Source organism: Eutrigla gurnardus, assembly GCF_963514095.1.
Source record: "Eutrigla gurnardus genome assembly, chromosome: 6".
Classification (NCBI taxonomy): domain Eukaryota; kingdom Metazoa; phylum Chordata; class Actinopteri; order Perciformes; family Triglidae; genus Eutrigla; species Eutrigla gurnardus.
Window position 1 is genome coordinate 30,056,794 of NC_139920.1, and position 16,916 is coordinate 30,073,709.

At 42.5% G+C, this 16,916-nt stretch overlaps 2 protein-coding genes across 8 annotated transcripts; one reads left to right on the forward strand and one right to left on the reverse strand.

Moving 5' to 3' along the window:
* The first annotated feature begins 1,617 nt into the window (after window positions 1-1,617).
* On the forward strand, window positions 1,618-5,589 carry LOC311014501 (uncharacterized protein). 7 transcript variants are annotated; one of them, XM_084011142.1, is made up of 7 exons: window positions 1,618-1,870; window positions 2,014-2,343; window positions 2,465-2,716; window positions 3,285-3,350; window positions 3,899-4,003; window positions 4,082-4,110; window positions 4,965-5,589. In XM_084011142.1, the coding sequence occupies exons 1-7, from the start codon at window positions 1,810-1,812 to the stop codon at window positions 5,046-5,048; spliced, it is 927 nt and encodes a 308-aa protein (XP_083867268.1). In that variant the 5' UTR covers window positions 1,618-1,809; the 3' UTR covers window positions 5,049-5,589. The 7 variants fall into 7 exon arrangements, with proteins under 7 accessions (XP_083867268.1, XP_083867270.1, XP_083867264.1 ...); XM_084011144.1 differs by having other exon boundaries at window positions 4,087-4,110; XM_084011138.1 differs by having other exon boundaries at window positions 4,087-5,589.
* A 2,743-nt stretch (window positions 5,590-8,332) lies between these two features.
* LOC311015206 (elongation factor 2b-like) lies at window positions 8,333-15,779 on the reverse strand. Its single transcript, XM_084012332.1, has 13 exons — window positions 15,643-15,779; window positions 14,506-14,720; window positions 13,691-13,872; window positions 12,940-13,151; window positions 12,585-12,763; window positions 12,263-12,368; window positions 11,772-12,024; window positions 11,457-11,652; window positions 10,987-11,353; window positions 10,524-10,877; window positions 9,866-10,048; window positions 9,595-9,727; window positions 8,333-8,700 (listed from the first exon to the last, which is right to left on the reverse strand). Exons 1-13 carry the CDS (start codon window positions 15,643-15,645, stop codon window positions 8,507-8,509), a joined length of 2,577 nt encoding a protein of 858 aa, XP_083868458.1. The 5' UTR covers window positions 15,646-15,779; the 3' UTR covers window positions 8,333-8,506.
* Between the last annotated feature and the right edge of the window lie 1,137 nt (window positions 15,780-16,916).

Genomic DNA, 16,916 nt, shown 5'->3' on the forward strand with positions numbered 1-16,916 from the left:
CACAGACTGTCCAGGAGTTGACTGCTGCTCTGGTCCAGGTCTGGGAGGAGATCCCTCAGGAGACCATCCGTCGTCTCATCAGGAGCATGCCCAGGTGTTGTAGGGAGGTCATACAGGCACGTGGAGGCCACACGCACTACTGAGGATCATATCGACATGTCTTGAAAAATCTCCACAAGTTGGATCAGCCTGCGATCTGGTTTTCCACTTTGATTTTCGGTATGATTCTGAATCTAGACCTCCATAAGATGAGGATTTTGATTTCATTAATCATCCTTATGTTGTTTTGTTGTCAACACTTTGCACTTTGTAATGAATAAAGATTTCCAACTGGAATATGTTATTCATTGAGAACTAGCATGTGGTGTTTAGGTGTTCCCTTTATTTTTTTGAGCAGTTTATGTTATTTGTATTCTACTTTGCTTTTTATTTAAAGGTTGAGTGAGTCATTCTAATCAGAAACACTTTCTGTTATATTACTTGAAATCCTCGTTACATACCAATAGCAATGAATAAATTAAATCCTCTGACATAATTCCTTTTAAAAAGTAATCTGTGTCCATGTCAGGACTGTAAAAACCACGTCCAATCAAAAACATTGGGCCATTGGACGGCCTGCCTGCCTGTAAATACTGCATACTACTCCTTCATCCACATACCTCTGTCATTTCTTTAAGACACTTTCAAGCATGTCAATGACTGCTGTATGTTTTGAATTTGCCTCAGATGATCTTGTGATTATGTACCACATGTCTTTTTGGTTGTTTTTTCAATCGGTTCCTGTGGATGCAGGCACTCGCTGGATCTTGTTTCTTGACCTTTGTGACGTCACGTAAATGGAAAATTGTATTACTTTAGCAAAAACTGCCCATTTTATTACAGTGTTTGAAAAAATAATTTCGTACCAGTTATGAGAATATGCTCAACAGCACACCTCCATGCCACAACTTTGGAGAAAAAAATAAAGTATTTTATGAAGAATGTCTTTCATATCTAAAGTAAAATAATTCAAATATTGGTTACTGCTATTACATGTTGCTTATGTGTTTTATTACAATCAACGTGACAGTGTTTGTCTTGTTACAGACTGACAACAATAAGACAAAAAGTTTCATCTGGACTTTTTCAACTTTTTTTTTGTGTATTTTTGGGTTAATTGTGAGAAAATTGTATCACAATGACCAGTATTAGGTGATTATGTTGGTGTGTAGTTTGAGATCAGGTGGTTTTCTGTTACTCCACCCTGTTCTATCCAAGCAAATTACCATAAAGATTTGAATCTTTTGAGACTCAAACTTAACTTATTTGTGAATTTAATCACCACCGGATTCTTAATATTTAAATGTTAATTCATTCATAGCTTTGAATTTTTTTTCACTTTGAAAACCATCTGAATTTATTCCCCATCTTTGATATTTCTAATCGTGTCTGAATTTGAAAAAGCAACAACATTCTTTGACTTGAATTCAACTTTTAGATCCAAATTAAAATTGAATAGTTTTTGCAGGTGGACATTTATAATATAAGGTATAATAAGAAGTATACAAATAATAAAATGTACTTTTCAGTAAAGATTTTTTATTTAAATGCTGTTATGGTCAAAATTAAAGTGACACTTTGGAAGATAGGAAGCAATAAACAAGAAGTGACTGTTCTGTGCACATTTCTCATGCTGATGGAAAAGCATACGCACAACCTGCATTAAGAAAAATGAGGAAGTGACTGGTTTCCCAACCCGCAGATGGTTTATACTGGTTTCCTATAAGAAGCACCAGTTTCTAGACTCGGACGGCAGACGAGAGTAGAAGGATGGCCGAAGTCGGAAGGATTCTAACATCTTCATTGCTCGTACTGGTGCTCCAGTTTACAGGTAAGGATGCTATAACATGTATATGACTACAGAAACATTTATTAATATTGTTACGTTTATTACCTGGATATACAAACGTATAAACGTAAAATCCATATTCTTATAAAAGGTCATTTTTTATAAGTATCTCTCATCTTCCACAGCAGTAACTGGACAACTCTTCCTCATCACCATCAGAGCTGGAGATGAAGTCACTTTGCCTTGTTACAATGTGATAGAGGATCAGGACAGATGTGACGCTACTTCTTGGATATCTGGTCGTTATAATATGGCATCAGACCTGATTATACTCGGGCAGATTAATAAAAATGAGATCTCCAAAGCTAAATCTGACAGACTGAGCGTGGCAGCAAACTGTTCTCTGGTTATAAGAAATGTCACAGTAGAGGATGCTGGTCTATACACCTGCATACAGTACAGATCAGGAAGACAACAAGGGGAAGATGCTTTTGTAACTCTGTCTGTTGTCACCAGTAAGTATTTATATCATATTGTTTTCAAACTGCCTTTCTTTAACAATATACCGAAACAATACAACTCTTATGATTATGGTGATGAAGTTAATTTAACTCTTGTTGTCTCCATCTTCACCAGTCACTGAAGATACGGTGAATGGTACAGTCCTCTTCTTCTGCTCGGTGTCCACATATGATGATGGTTGCAGCAGACACACAGTGGAGTGGCTGTATGGAGGTAAAAAGACTGATGTGGAGATTCAAACAAGTTCCTGTTCAGCCAGGGTGGGATTTTCAACTCAGTCAAAGATCGAGGGTCTGAGGTGTAACGTGACGGACACAAAGAGTGGGGAAATGCTGCTGTATCATGTTGCCCCCCCCTCAAAAACAGGTACATTTGGCTTTATCTTGAAGTTTTAAGATTACATTGTTGTTTTTCATGCAGTCCATACAGATGGTAAACACAAGGTATCATCACCATATGCCTTCCTTTAACAATATATTTACAACTCTTATCTTAATCCGGAGTCAAAGTGACAGACAGAGAGAGGGGAAATGCTTTTTGTTGCTTAAAGTCCCAGTCGGCAACATGTTTTTGATCATATTCACTGAAGCCGACACTACGCTCCGATAGAACAACAGAAATCATCCGGTTTTAGGAAAAAAAGCGTTGTTGTTTGTTTTGCGGTGGTCGAGGGGGAGGAGCTCGGTCGTCGTGGGGGAGGAGCTCGGTGGTCGAGAGGGAGGAGCTCGGTGGTCGTGGGGGAGGGGCTCGGTGGTCGTGGGGGAGGGGCTCGGTGGTCGTGGGGGAGGAGTGTGAGAGTTGTGCATTCAAACATCTGACAGAGTGCCCTCCATCCACTAGAACTTTAATGTTGTTTCCCATCGAGGTTTAAGTTGGTTCCTCTGTTGATATGATATCACATGTATGGTTTGTTGAGTCGTGTTCATGTGTTCAGGTGAGGAAGCGACAACGGTGACAGAGATCGAAGACATCGCCAACGCCACGACTCCAAATCTGCAAGGTAGCGACTCGGTTCTTTTTTCAAGCGGAGCTTTCAACCACATCTCAATGCAGGTTGTGTTTTTATTGGATGCAGTTTTTTAGGTTAAACCTATTAAATGATTGTTTCAAATCCTTTTGAAGATCACATGAAATTCTCTTTCAGCTAGAGGATTTCCAACAGAACAGAAAGCTGCAGTCAAAAGGCACAAATACTCTTTTTTAATTGGGGGCTAACGACGATCTTACCATCACTCTAATAATCATCAATTAAATGGTATTTTTCTTTTAATGGATTTGAAGGGTTGATCCGATGAATTGTTAATATTAATTATTATAAGTAATATTAAACATATTCATTTCATTAGTTGTTATTTTTAAGGCAACAAGAAGGCGATAAATAATTATTGATACATTTTCAAGGATTCTCAGGTGAAAGACATGGACACATTTGATAAGAAAAAATAACATTGCATCTTCATACTTTAATGTGATTGAATATGAATAGAGATTATTCTATGAGCTTCAGTATCTCTCTCTCTCTCTCTCTCCTGGTTTGTGGTCTAAAAGCTGAACCGAGTGTTTCAGGCTGGTTGAGGTTCATCGTCGTGTCCGTGGGTTTAGCAGCGCTCATCATCAGCGTCGTGGCGGTCATGGTGTGGGCGAGAATGAAAGGTGAGAAAGATTAAACGTCGTAACGAGGTCTTTCTGATGAACGAGGGTTTTCACCGTCGGCCTCTCGTCTCTCCTCAGAGCAGAAAACACAGACGGAGGAGATCGCTGTGAGTCTTTGCAACACAACAATGACACGTTCCAGTTCATCACTCTTACATGCAGCCTCACTTTAAATGTTGGGTGGTCTATTAGTGATGCAGAAATGAGTCCTCACCGGCAAAAACGCTTTCTTCTACCAGATAAAATATGTAAAGAAATACACCTTTATGAAGCTTTTACGTCTCTTGAAAAATGGCGGAAACTAAACTACATCATGCCAACGAGTCCACCTAAAGTTAGCTATTAGCATTCGTGCTTCTAAAAGTTGTAAAAGTTCTGTTCATGTGTTGTAAGTACCATAAACGTTTGTTTGACGCTTTCTGCAACAATCCTAAATCCTTTGATTTGTCAAGCGAATCAGTGCGATGCTAACTTCTGGGGTTGGTGTACAGAAACCATGCTAACATCGCTAACCATGCTAACATCGGCAGCAGTACTAACCTGAGCGGGAAGGGGAGGGTGGACATGCCTGCTCGGTGGGCCAGGCTGTGTAAACCAAGCAAGGAAAAGCTTGGATAACAACACACACAGAGGGACAGGCTCATCCTCTGCTCCCGTAGACAAACAGGAATTATGGTTCACGTGACTCTGGATCATAACAATCTCAGCCGGTCAGATAGAGATCAGCTGGTCGTGGTGCTTTCAGGGTCCGTCCTCATAGGAAGAAGATGTGGGGACTTTTGGGTGCTAAAACCCGACGTGAGGGTTTCATTGAACTCGTGTGCCCCTTGACCTCTGGAAGCTGGTTCATTTTTAACTTTGCATTCAGTCTTTGGAAGTGTCTCCGGACTAAAGAGTCTCCCAGACCTCCAAAGTGGGATTGTGGTTAGAAAGTGGGGTTTGACTGTGTTGCCTCTCACAGGTGCGTTATGACGGAGGCGATGAAACGGTGAACTATGAAAACATCGGACCTCCTGATGAAGTTCCACCACGTCACACTTGTTGAGTAAATGCTCTTCCTACCGCTGTATTGTGCTGTCAAACATCCCCATGACAACCGTTTCCTAATAAACCACATCTGAAGAAAACTAGTTGCATCATTAAAATCACTCCTCTTCACACACTGAACTTCCTCAATCGTTGTCATCTTCTTTTTAACCGTGGGACCAAACAGGATGTGACCGCTGCCTGTAATGGAGTGATACATAACTATTTCTTATTTTAAATATATAAACTGCTCAAAAAAATAAAGGGAACACTTAAACAACATAATGTAACTGCAAGTCAATCATATTTCTGAGATATCAGCCTGTCCAATTAGGAAGCAGCACTGATTGGGAATCGATTTCACCTGCTGTTGTGTAAATGGAACAGACCACAGGTGGAAACGAGTGTCAGTTAGCAAGACCTGCCTATAAAGGAATGGTTCTGCAGGTGGTGACCACAGACCGTTTCTCTGTTCTCGGCCTTTCTGGCAGATTCTTTTCTTTTTTGAATTTTGGCAGTTTGCACCACTAGAGGTAGCATGAGGCAGTTTCTCCAACCCACAGAAGTTTCCCAGTTAGTGCAACTCATCCAGGAGGGCAAATCAATGGGCACTGTGGCAAGAAGGTTTGCTGTGTCCCCCAGCACAGTATGGAGATTGAAAGGTACCCCAGGAGACGTGGAGGGGGCCGAAGAAGGACAACAACCCAACAGCAGGACAAATATCTGCTCCTTCGTGCACGGAGGAACAGGAGGAGCACTGCCAGAGCCCTACAAAGTGACCTCCAGCAGGCCACTGATGTTCAAGGTTCAACTCAAACGGTCTAGAGATCACAGGGATTGGCCATTGGCGCCCTGTGCTCTTCACGGATGAGAGCAGGTTCACCCTGAGCACATGTGACCGACCTGACAGGGTCTGGCGACGCCGCGGAGAACGTTCTGCTGCCTTCAACATCCTCCAGCATGACCGGTTTGGCGGTGGGTCAGTGCTGGTCTGGGGAGGCATTTCCTTGGAAGGTTGCACAGCCCTCCATGTGCTTGCCGGAGGTACCCTGACTGCCATTAGGTACCGGGACGAGATCCTCAGACCCATTGTGAGACCATATGCTGGTGCAGTGGGCCCTAGGTTCCTTCTAATGCATGACAATGCTAGGCTTCATGTGGCTGGAGTGTGTCAGCAGTTCCTGCATGATGAAGGCATTGATGTTATGGACTGGCCTGCCCATTCCCCTGACCTGAATGCTATTGAGCACATCTGGGACATCATGTCTCGTTCCATCCACCAACACCATGTCACACCACAGACTGTCCAGGAGTTGATTGCTGCTCTGGTCCAGGTCTGGGAGGAGATCCCTCAGGAGACCATCCGTCATCTCATCAGGAGCATGCCCAGGTGTTGTAGGGAGGTCATACAGGATTCAATACTGAGGATCATATCGACACGTCTTGAAAAATCTCCACAAAAGTTGCATCAGCTACAATTTATTCCACAGTCTATATTTTATTCTTTACAATTCTTTTTGCACTTTTAGTTAACTAAAAAGTACATTTCGTTCTCAGTACTTGTACTACGTGCAATAAATACAATCTAAATAAAAATAGGGAGTGCCTCCGTCTATTTGGAAAGTTTAGCATCATGAAGGTTCACTGCCCTCCACTGGCCATATTGAAGAACTGCATCAAAGATTGGATAAAGCCAGTGTCAGTGCAGGCCTGGAGGCAAACTTCTGCTCAATACTTCCAAACTCATAACCAATCCAACTTTAACTGCTCTCAAATGCATCCCCAAGAAGCTCCTGAAATGGATTTCCGTGGACAGAATTATATGAGAGGCTTTCAAATACACAACAGCAAATTCTCAGTGGGAATCCAGAAATGATTGCATAGCGATGGCTGTGGATTACTGGCTCCACATTTGACCCTTCTAACATCCACAACTCAATTTATTTGAACTAGATCCAAATCTAAGTTAAATATGTTCTCCCAACAAGTCGATCTGTTGGCCGATTCTCTTGCTTGAGTTGCTTTGAACTCAATCTGTTCACGACTTCCAGGCCGGGAAACGTTCGTCATGAGACGAACAGATCTCACAAAACACGTTTGTGAGTTGGGTGTGAACCCAAGGGCACCTGTTGTTGGCACGGTATCTCAAACAGCCCGTTTGGTTGCCCTTGACGTCAACATCTCAGCATGGTAAGATACACCTAGAACTGCAGTATCAGAGTCCAGAAGACAACCATTGCAGCGTTGCTGGAACTTGCCCCCGTCGGTCTAGAGCCAGTGTTCAGTCAAACGTAAGCTTGGGCATCTTTCTAATCTGTGTTACAAGATAATTGAATAACTAACCTTTGCTGGTAACCATCACAATTCCAGTTGTATGGACTATAATCCCAACTACACCCTCCACAAGTCAATTGTTGCATTTCCTTAATCTTTAGGATAAATAAAACGTGTCTCAGGACTTCTTCAGGACACATTTTGTGGTTTTATTGCTGGCAATTATTGTACAGGTTTTATGCAAGGCTGCATCCATGCAACAATTATCTTCAATTAATAAAGTCTGAATTTTCTGCAAGCTTTACGCGACGAAAAATGCCCCCCCCCCAGATATAAACGATGTGTTGAGATAAAACACTGAACAGCCCTATACTACTAGTAACCCAAAAACTGTTTCTAGTTGTACATTACCTGGACTCCAGTATTTTTAAAAGGACCACAGTCCAACACTCTGCTTTATCCCAGACATGTTGGGGCATCGCAGTTAGTATCCCTGCATTGGTAATGTGTTAAACAATACAAAGAGCAATAACACAAATTAGTGCCAAATTATATTTAATAAGCACCCTCATGGAAAACTGGTTTATGCCGTCACCATGCAAGCCTTGGGTGGGGAAAAGGCAACATCCAACTTTAAGCTACGATTATAGGAGGCTACTCCCTCAGTGATGCTGAGGAAGCAGCATGTCCTCTGGCTGGGACCTAAAAATAGACGAACTTGATCATGTTCCATGCCGATACTAGAGAACAACTCGGCTTAGTGCAGCTCTAGTTTTTGCATTGAATACCTAGCAGACTTGAGAGCCTACTCCCTGAAAACAAACTACAGCCACCATAAACTCACTTTTAATGTGCTTAAAAAGGTATATCTTATGCTATTGCTTCATATTTTGCCAAGTTACAATATAAGATTGGGTATACCGATAACTTCCAACCAGTCTAATTGTAGCCACCATATCATTAAAGCAGGGGTGGAAAACAGTTCCTCACCATTATCCCCATAACTACAAAAAAATAAAGCCTTAGCCATTAGTTTTTATTTTACTTTATTTATCGTTTACAATTTTTGTAGTTGTTTATTCATTATTGTCAATCCTTTTGGCAAACATTGGTGCTCACTGTTCTGTACAGTCCAGTCCCACAACATAGATTTCAATTTGGTGGAAAGGAGGAATGAGGCAAGAGCCAAGCAGGTCCAGGCGTTTACAATTTGTCCAGGTAGTTGTCCAAGGCTGGGATACCTTCCTTGAGACCCTTGCGCTTGCGTGCGTCTGTGACGACGATGCCAGGCTTGGTTGTTGGGTCCATTGGGTCTCCTGGGAGGATCTGCCAATGGTCGAACACGCACTGTGGGAAGGCCTGGCCACCAGTGTGGGAACGAAGGTCAGCTGTGAAACCTGGAGGAGAGAATAAAGGATACTTCAACACCTTCCTGCCAAGCCTACATTACATCACGGGTAAAAGGGCTGCAAGGGAAACTCATTTTCTCCTCTACTGCCACGCTTTCATTTTAAATCCATTAATAGACTAGTCTAGACTTCAGGTTCAAGTCAAATTACACAAATCTTTCTCATCTCCACAATGAAGTGTTCAATAACTTCAATGTAAGAGTGAAATAAACCAATTGTTTTAATACAAAAAAAAAAAGGGTGCTTTCACTTTTAAAACTACTGGCATTTTCACTCTACTCCCGTGAACAATTATCTTGTGCTTCCAAAATGTCTGCTTCTTAGATAAGTTAGCTAGGTAGGTACTTTGTTGCACTACAAATAAGCATGTTGGGTTTCAGAAACGTAAGGAAAACAGTAACACGTGCAATCAAACTGAAAATTAACAGTGACAAAGCATGTCTTCTGATGGCTATTAAGACCCAATATCTGCATTTACCAAGGAGTTTGATTAAGACCTATCAAAATCAGGTGCCAAAAAACTGCTCAAACCTCAACTGCCTGTTGGTGTTTTTCACAAAACCAGCTCAGAAACCGTTTAGAAAAGAGTATGCAAGAAATATGTGGCAGGTGATTGGATGAACTATCCGTTAATCTAACGAGTCTGAAGAGCGGAAATCTCTCTTCCACCAAGAAAAGCCGCTTTGCTGCTCTTTCAATGAAGAAAAACTGATAGCACTGTTGCTATCAGTGGGGAGCGTCTCATGCACCTCCGCCACGCCACTCACAGGACAACGATCGGTCCGTGCAAAAACAAAAAACATGGATTTTTCTGCGAAAACAACACATTTTTTTCTGCTCAGATCAGCACTCGTTAGATTTACCAAATGTTAAAGGACTTACCAAATGACTCCATGACAGGCAGGTAGGCCTTGGTAACACGCATGGGTGTTCCCATGATAGAGATCTCCTCAAACACGTGACCGCGCCTCCTGTTCAACACGCCGTAGATTCCACCCATTGCAGCTTCAGGACACTGTGAGGTAGACAGCAGATATTGAGTCATACAGACGGTCATATTTAAAATGACAGGCAACTAAGGAAAATAACAAACCTGGCTAATACTGCGTGACAAGTAAAAACCATGTTAGTCACCAGTTCTAGTGACACTTACCTGGATCTCCACCAGGTAGACTGGCTCCATCATTCTGGGCTCAGCAGTGAGCTCACATGCGTAGAGGACTCTGCGAGCTGTGGGAATAATCTGACCACCTCCACGGTGAATAGCATCTGTATGCAGGGTCACGTCATGGACGTTGAAGCGAATGGAACGCATGTTCTCTTCACAGAGGACACCCTAAAAGACAGATGGAAAAACTATTACTTTTCAACAAAACAGCAAAACTACTCATGACTTGACTTTCGGTTAATTTTGCTTTTATAACCAGACACCAATTCATTTACGGATAATATTTAATAAAATGTTAAATGACATGAAATACAAGGTGCCTTACTCCGATTTGACTTTCACATTTTGATCAGACCATAGGTGCTTTATTCTAATCAGCCGATATTCTTTCTAAATAGTTTGATTGGTGGTCTATAAGGGCCAACCAGAGTACTCGTCGCATCCAGCTCAAATGACACGCACCTTGTTTATTCATCTTAATGGATTTCAATCGTTGCCAAAGCCTTCTTTGAGCACTCGTTAAATATAGATTGTAAATTAAACTACAGACTGATCTGCATAAATCAGTTAAAAATATTTCAGTGGTTAACGGATCAACACCTCTAAATTAATTAAAGATTGTTTCAACAATTCTTCCCCTTACCTCCTTGACTGCCCACTGGAAGCCAGCCACAACGCTATCCTTGATCTCATTAAGGTACTGCACTCCCTTAGTCACGTCGACCAGCATGTTGGGGCCGGTTCCATCAGGGCCGAAGCACCAGATCTTTCTGGCCTCACCGACGTCCCACTCGTACTTCTCAGCGAGGTAGCGGGCGCGGGCCTTGAGCTCCTGGCGAGCAGAAATGTCACCCTTCTCAATGTCCTCTGCTATGCCATCTTCCAAGGGGGCGGCCCTCATGAAGAGACGGTTGTGCTTGTTGGGTGACTTTGAGAGACACATAACGGATGACTCTGCACTGACTGTCTCCCTGTAGGACACCACTGGATCAGATTTCTAAAAAAGAAAAGGTGTACACATTTAGTTTCAATGCAGAAATGTTGACGTCGAGAGAAAAGCCCCAAATGACATCTTTCACTCATACAGTTTATTTTTTTTAAATTACCTTGAGTGGAATGCAAGCATGATCCTCCTCCAGATCCTTCAGACAGATCTCCAGATGAAGCTCTCCTGCTCCGGCAACAATGTGTTCTCCAGACTCCTCAATGATGCATTGCACCATAGGATCGGACTTGGACAGACGCTTCAGTCCCTCCACAAGCTTGGGCAGGTCAGCGGGGTTTTTGACCTCCACAGCAACTCTCACTACAGGGCTGACACTGAACTTCATCACTCTCATGTTGTGGGCCTGCTCATAGGTGGTGATGGTTCCCGTCTTCACAAGGAACTGGTCCACTCCAACAAGACCCACAATGTTACCACAAGGGACATCCTCAATGGGCTCAACATAACGACCCATCATCAAAATGGTCCTGCGTGCATGGTAGAAACAAGACAATACCGATGTGAACACCACCAGATAAATTGACTTCACGTAATAGATAGTTAACCAACTCAACACATGTTGACACAAACCTCTGAATTGGCTTGACGAAGAGATCGTCCTTCTTTCCAGGGACAAAGTTGGGCCCCATAATGCGGACTTTCAGGCCAGTGGAGACGCACCCAGAGAAGACACGACCAAATGCATAGAAGCGACCCTTGTCGTTGGTGGGGACCATCTTTGAGATGTACACCATTAAGGGAGCCTTGGGATCACAGTTCTTGATACCTGGTTAAAAAAATAAAAAAAATGAATAAATTCTGACACATCAAAATCCTGCCCAGGTCTGGCCATTAGCAATTACTGAAATTATGCATATGCCATGAGTGTTAAAATCTCCATCCTACCCATGGCAGCCTCATCATCTCCAGGTCCTTCGTAGAGCAGTTCGCAGCGGTACTTCTGGGCAGTGACGGGGGAAGGCAAATGGATGGTGATCATCTGCAGAAGGGCTTCTCCAGCAGGCAGCCAGCGGCGCATCACAGCCTTCAGGAGAGGCTTTCCCTCCTTTTCCTTGTCATCACTATCCAACTTGATTTCCAGCTTGGCAATCAGCTTGGCAGTTTCCTCCTTGTTGAAGTTCATGATGGCATGAAAGACCTAAAAAAAGAAGTTCATTTGAATTAGATTGCAATTTACCACGACGAAGCACAGAATTAAACCATGGTTTCTGTGCCCTGCTCAGAGTTGAAGGTTATCATCACCGATTAGTCAGGTCAAAGTGAAGAATGTTTGAAATCATCACTTGCAGGCACAGTACATATTTGCTCAAAAGGTTCACATGTTGTAACAGCACTGTACCACAATTATATTTAAATAAAATCATGAGTCATGTTACCTTGAAGATCGGGTCCAGGATAAGAGCAACAAAGGTACGAGGATACTTTGCACCATCAGGTCCATTAGCAGTCTTAAGGAACTTTCCATTAGAGGCATCAAAGTACCTAGACAAATACACATGATAAGTATTCATATGATAGAAAAACTGCAAACCCAAATTCTGTTCCAGGGTTAAATCAGGTCAAAATATTTTTACTTTCGGTGTGCTGTCATCCCTCTATCGAGTGATATTTGCATAGGACATTCCCCTCGGCTACCTAGCTATGTCCCCCAATCTTGTGCAAGGTTCAGGGTTTTTTATTATTTTAAATAAGACTGACCTATCACCCCACAGCTTCTTCATCATGTCTTCCACCTTCTTGCAGCGCTCAGCAGGTGTCATCTGGGTGTTGCCCTTGGCAGCAAACTTGGCTGCATACATCTCAGCAAACTGCTTCAGGGTGAAAGCCCAGCCATGGAGTCCAGAGCCAAAGCCAACGGTTCCGATGGTTGGATCGATCTTTAAAAGTTAATGCCAGGGTTAGAAAATTACAGCAGATTTGTTTATTTCAGAATGGTACCGTCAATATATTGGGAGTCAGGCATTCATCGATCACATGGTTGGAAAGTGACTGGACAAAAACGTAAGCCACAAAAGAGGACAGTGTGTTGAACTATAAGATAAAGGCCACTCACCATGAGGTTGCCCATAGGTCCAGTTTCATCCTCTCCATAGGTGCAGATGATGACATTGACCGACTCAACAATACGCTGGAAAGTCTGGTAAAGATCCTCAGGCTCAAGCTGCAACTCCAACAAGGCACGGTCCATCTTGTTCATCATCAGGACTGGCTTGATACGCTCACCGATGGCCTGACGGAGCACGGTTTCAGTTTGCACACAAACACCTGGCAGGGACACACAATGACAGACAATTTAACTTACCGGAAGAACAGAAGTTGTGCGCAAATGCACACCAAGTAGGAGTAAACATCAGGCATAACCCACAGGCCAGTGGGCTCGTTGTGCTAATTATGCATGTGTTGCTAACAGCATATGGGTAAAGGTTTCTTGGAGGAAATAACACTTTTGCAGATGAGAGCACTTCCTATGAAATGCTCCGGTTGACACGTTTGATGGTCCTGAAATGCACTTTTAAAGACAATGAATTATTAGCATGCCATCCATGGGCAAAGATGAGCACATTTAGCAGTGGTCCCAGTCAGTTTCTCACAAAAAAAGCACATTAAAAAACGTAATGAGCTACATTTACATTGTGAATTTGATCGACATCTCATCTAATTTTACATGCCTCATCTTTATTGCATTGCCGTCCACCTGTGGTTTACCACTTATGGACCAAGAACAAAAACACATAATTGAAAAATCTAGAATCCAATTTGAGCACGCACTTTGGCTTCTGAGGATTGGCCAGTCTTGTCCTTACCAGACACGCAGTCCACCACAACAAGGGCTCCATCAGTGACACGGAGAGCAGCAGTCACTTCAGAGGAGAAGTCAACGTGTCCTGGGGAGTCAATCAGGTTGATCAAGAAGCCAGCCCCATCCTTGGCGTGCTTAATGAAGGCCAAGTCGTTTTCAGCCAGCTCGTAGAAGAGGGAGATAGCGCTGCAAGTCAGGACAACACCAATGCCAGATGTCATTCTCAGAATTACCAAATAAAAAACCCAATATATCTGACTGTAATATGATAGTATTTCCCCAAAGATGACAGTAGAAATAAACCTACAATGTTTAAATGTCCCAGCTCTTAGTGTTCACGGTGTCCCAACAGTGTAAAGTACAATAAAGATGGCTATTACATGTTATTCAAGTGTTAAAGAGCAAACGTCTTGATTTCAGAAAGGTGCATCACACTTCTAAAACACCACTTTAGCTTGATGCTATACTAAAACCCCCAGCATGAACCCATCATGCAGGTGGCCATGGTAGGGATGTCCATGTGTATGCACAACAGTAAAAGTCTGCTCTGCAGTTTTTTTTCTAAACCAGTACTGGGTAGAAATGATGAGTCATTTCTAAAAAGAATGGTTTGTAAAATACTTGAAGCGTGTCGATTAAAAGAAAACAACTTGGACTGTTAATGAAAAGACCAGCACATCTTTCCATACAAACACTGTTGTTTTACTGGTTAGAAGGATAACAATGAGGCAACCGAGAAAAGATGAAGCTACTTTTGGTGCAGAAAACTGGGAATGACGCAGCAAAAAGGGGCTGGAAAAATATAACAAGACAACTCACGTTGACTTGATGGTGATGCAACGTTCCTGCTCATCTTTGCGAGTGTCGGTGAAACGGGTCTCTCCCGCACGAGCGGAGGCGATGATGCCTGCCTTTGACACAAGCGAGTCCGTCAGAGTGGACTTTCCGTGGTCGACGTGCGCAATCACAGACATGTTACGGATGTTGGCCTTCTTGTCCATGATGGCACGGATCTGGTCGATGGTAAAATTCACCTGGGGAGAAAAAAAACAATCAGATTCGGTTTCACGATTAAGGAAAACCACATTATGTATACGTCATCAGCTCTTTCGCAGCGCACAGAAACGTGCTGCTGATGCAACTTTAATTGTTCGCTTCCATCCAGGGCGTTATCCGCCATCGTCACAGCGATGACAGGCAAGCTATTTCCACGTAGCGGATTCTTCTTATCTCCTCGTCCGCGTTAATCGTTATAACCGGTTTATAACCGATGTTTGACTCGTCTCACGGTGTAACCCGAGTGAAAACGGGGTTCAGTTCAACATAAGCCGGCATCATACGTCGGCACGGATAGGCCACGTGTACAGACTTTGACACCATGCTAAATGCTAACGTTAGCGTGATAGCTATATTAGCCGGCCGGGCCAGGCGGCGCCAAATGCCGGCATATAACTCTACCAGCCGATTCAACTTCACATATTAGCGATAAACCCTCCATGGACAACACATTTCAAAATGGCGATTGTCCCAAATGCGGCTACGGCTAATTTTTGAACGATATTGGCTTCATTTTGCGGTGAAAACCCGCTAACGTCGGCGCAAAGCAGACGTAACAGTTAGCAACACCGCAGTGTCACCTGATGTTAGCCATTTCAACCGGTGAGTCAGCGACATACAGCCGCTGAAAACCGACACAAATGCGCCAACTTAGTCACGTTAACACACGGCTTAATAAAGCGACGTGTAACTGGTTTTATAGAGGCGTTGTTACTCCGTGGCGTTGGCGCTGCCGCTGACATAATGGCTGCCATTTTGATCAAAGCACCAGCCAGAGAATTGATACGCAAGTACGCGTAGCGTCCCCACAAAATGCCCAGGAGGACATAATATATATATCGGGGACACCATCGGTGTCCGCCAACGAAGTGATGACCCGGAGAAATGTAATCAACTCACCATTTTGACGGATGGTTTTGGATCCGCTTAGTGGCGAAAAGACACAGGAAATTTTACACTGCCCACCTCACGAGGTCATAGGCAGGGAAGAGACCGCTGACGTCAGAAAACAGGGATTTATACTACGTGCGTCGGGCCTGTGCGTCCTCACGTAACGTTACGTTCGAGTCCTGCTGACGACGCGTATGGAAGCCCATTTCCGCTGCTGTCAGAAAAAAAGCTTCCTCTCAAAATAATTAGTTACGCAGTCAATATTTTGAGAACGTTTTTAATTATTGTGAGTAAGTCAATATTTTTTTTGACAGTGGCGGAAATGTAAAAACACATTTTTTATGCTATAGTAGAATTCTGTGAAGACCATGGTAATTATGAATTCCGTAAATAATTAGTAAATTCCTCACTGATCATGCTATATCTTTAACAATGTGCTGTTTTTAACCCTACATCAATACATAGCTTACTTATTGCATATTACCTTGATGTGTACTCTTGAATAGCCGACTTATACCCCCCTATGTCACTAAACCTAATCATAAAAGAGAATTTATGATATTTACCCTTATAAATGCATCCATAATAAAATAATATAATGTGATTATTGTAATTAGCCGTACCCTACAATTACTTCAATGCAAATGTTTAATTCTGAATACTTCTTTCAGAATATGGACAAGTGATGGCAGCATTTTAGAAATTGAGCAGAAATTCTGACTTTTTTTTTGCTGTTGTTGTTTTTTCCATTTAGTCTGAATCATAATGCAGAGTTCTGGTGAAATACAATACATTAAACAAGTCAGGAATGATCATACTGCAGCTGCTCTGTATTGCAATTCCTCTGGAGAAAAGAGCAAAAAGAATACATAGAAACATTTATAAGGAATATTAATGCAGCCCAAATCTGTCACGTCTTCTCACATGTCGACAAAAAAATCTTAAACGCTGAACAGCTTATTTATATCTAAAAACAGTGGTCAACCTGTATGCTGATGATATGAAAAAATGCCAAGAACAGTATATTTTCAACTCTCAAATATTTTTATTATATAGATGAGTGTTGTGCTGAGTTTGTATAGTGGTCAGATATAGTCATGTCACGTTGCAGTTTTTTTTCTCTCCAGCAGATGGCTCCCCAACCTCACGTTCAGAAGCTCCAGTTTTCAGTCCCAATAAAACACAGGTTATACTTAATTTCTCTGAATTAAGCAGCAATTATGTTGAAGGCTACTCACAGACAATTTAACGTTACTTTTCCAAATGGGCTCCATCAGTGTGGT

Bases quoted from the DNA above. Each gene is read 5' to 3' on its own strand.
- LOC311014501 (XM_084011138.1), top strand. From the start codon at position 1,810: ATGGCCGAAGTCGGAAGGATTCTAACATCTTCATTGCTCGTACTGGTG. The intron at 2,344-2,464 runs GTAAGTATTTAT...CATCTTCACCAG, and splicing joins AACTCTGTCTGTTGTCACCA to TCACTGAAGATACGGTGAAT. The intron at 2,717-3,284 runs GTACATTTGGCT...TCATGTGTTCAG, and splicing joins TGCCCCCCCCTCAAAAACAG to GTGAGGAAGCGACAACGGTG.
- LOC311015206 (XM_084012332.1), bottom strand. The intron at 11,653-11,771 runs GTAGGATGGAGA...TTTTTTAACCAG, and splicing joins AGATGATGAGGCTGCCATGG to GTATCAAGAACTGTGATCCC. The intron at 9,728-9,865 runs GTAAGTGTCACT...TCTACCTCACAG, and splicing joins TCTACCTGGTGGAGATCCAG to TGTCCTGAAGCTGCAATGGG.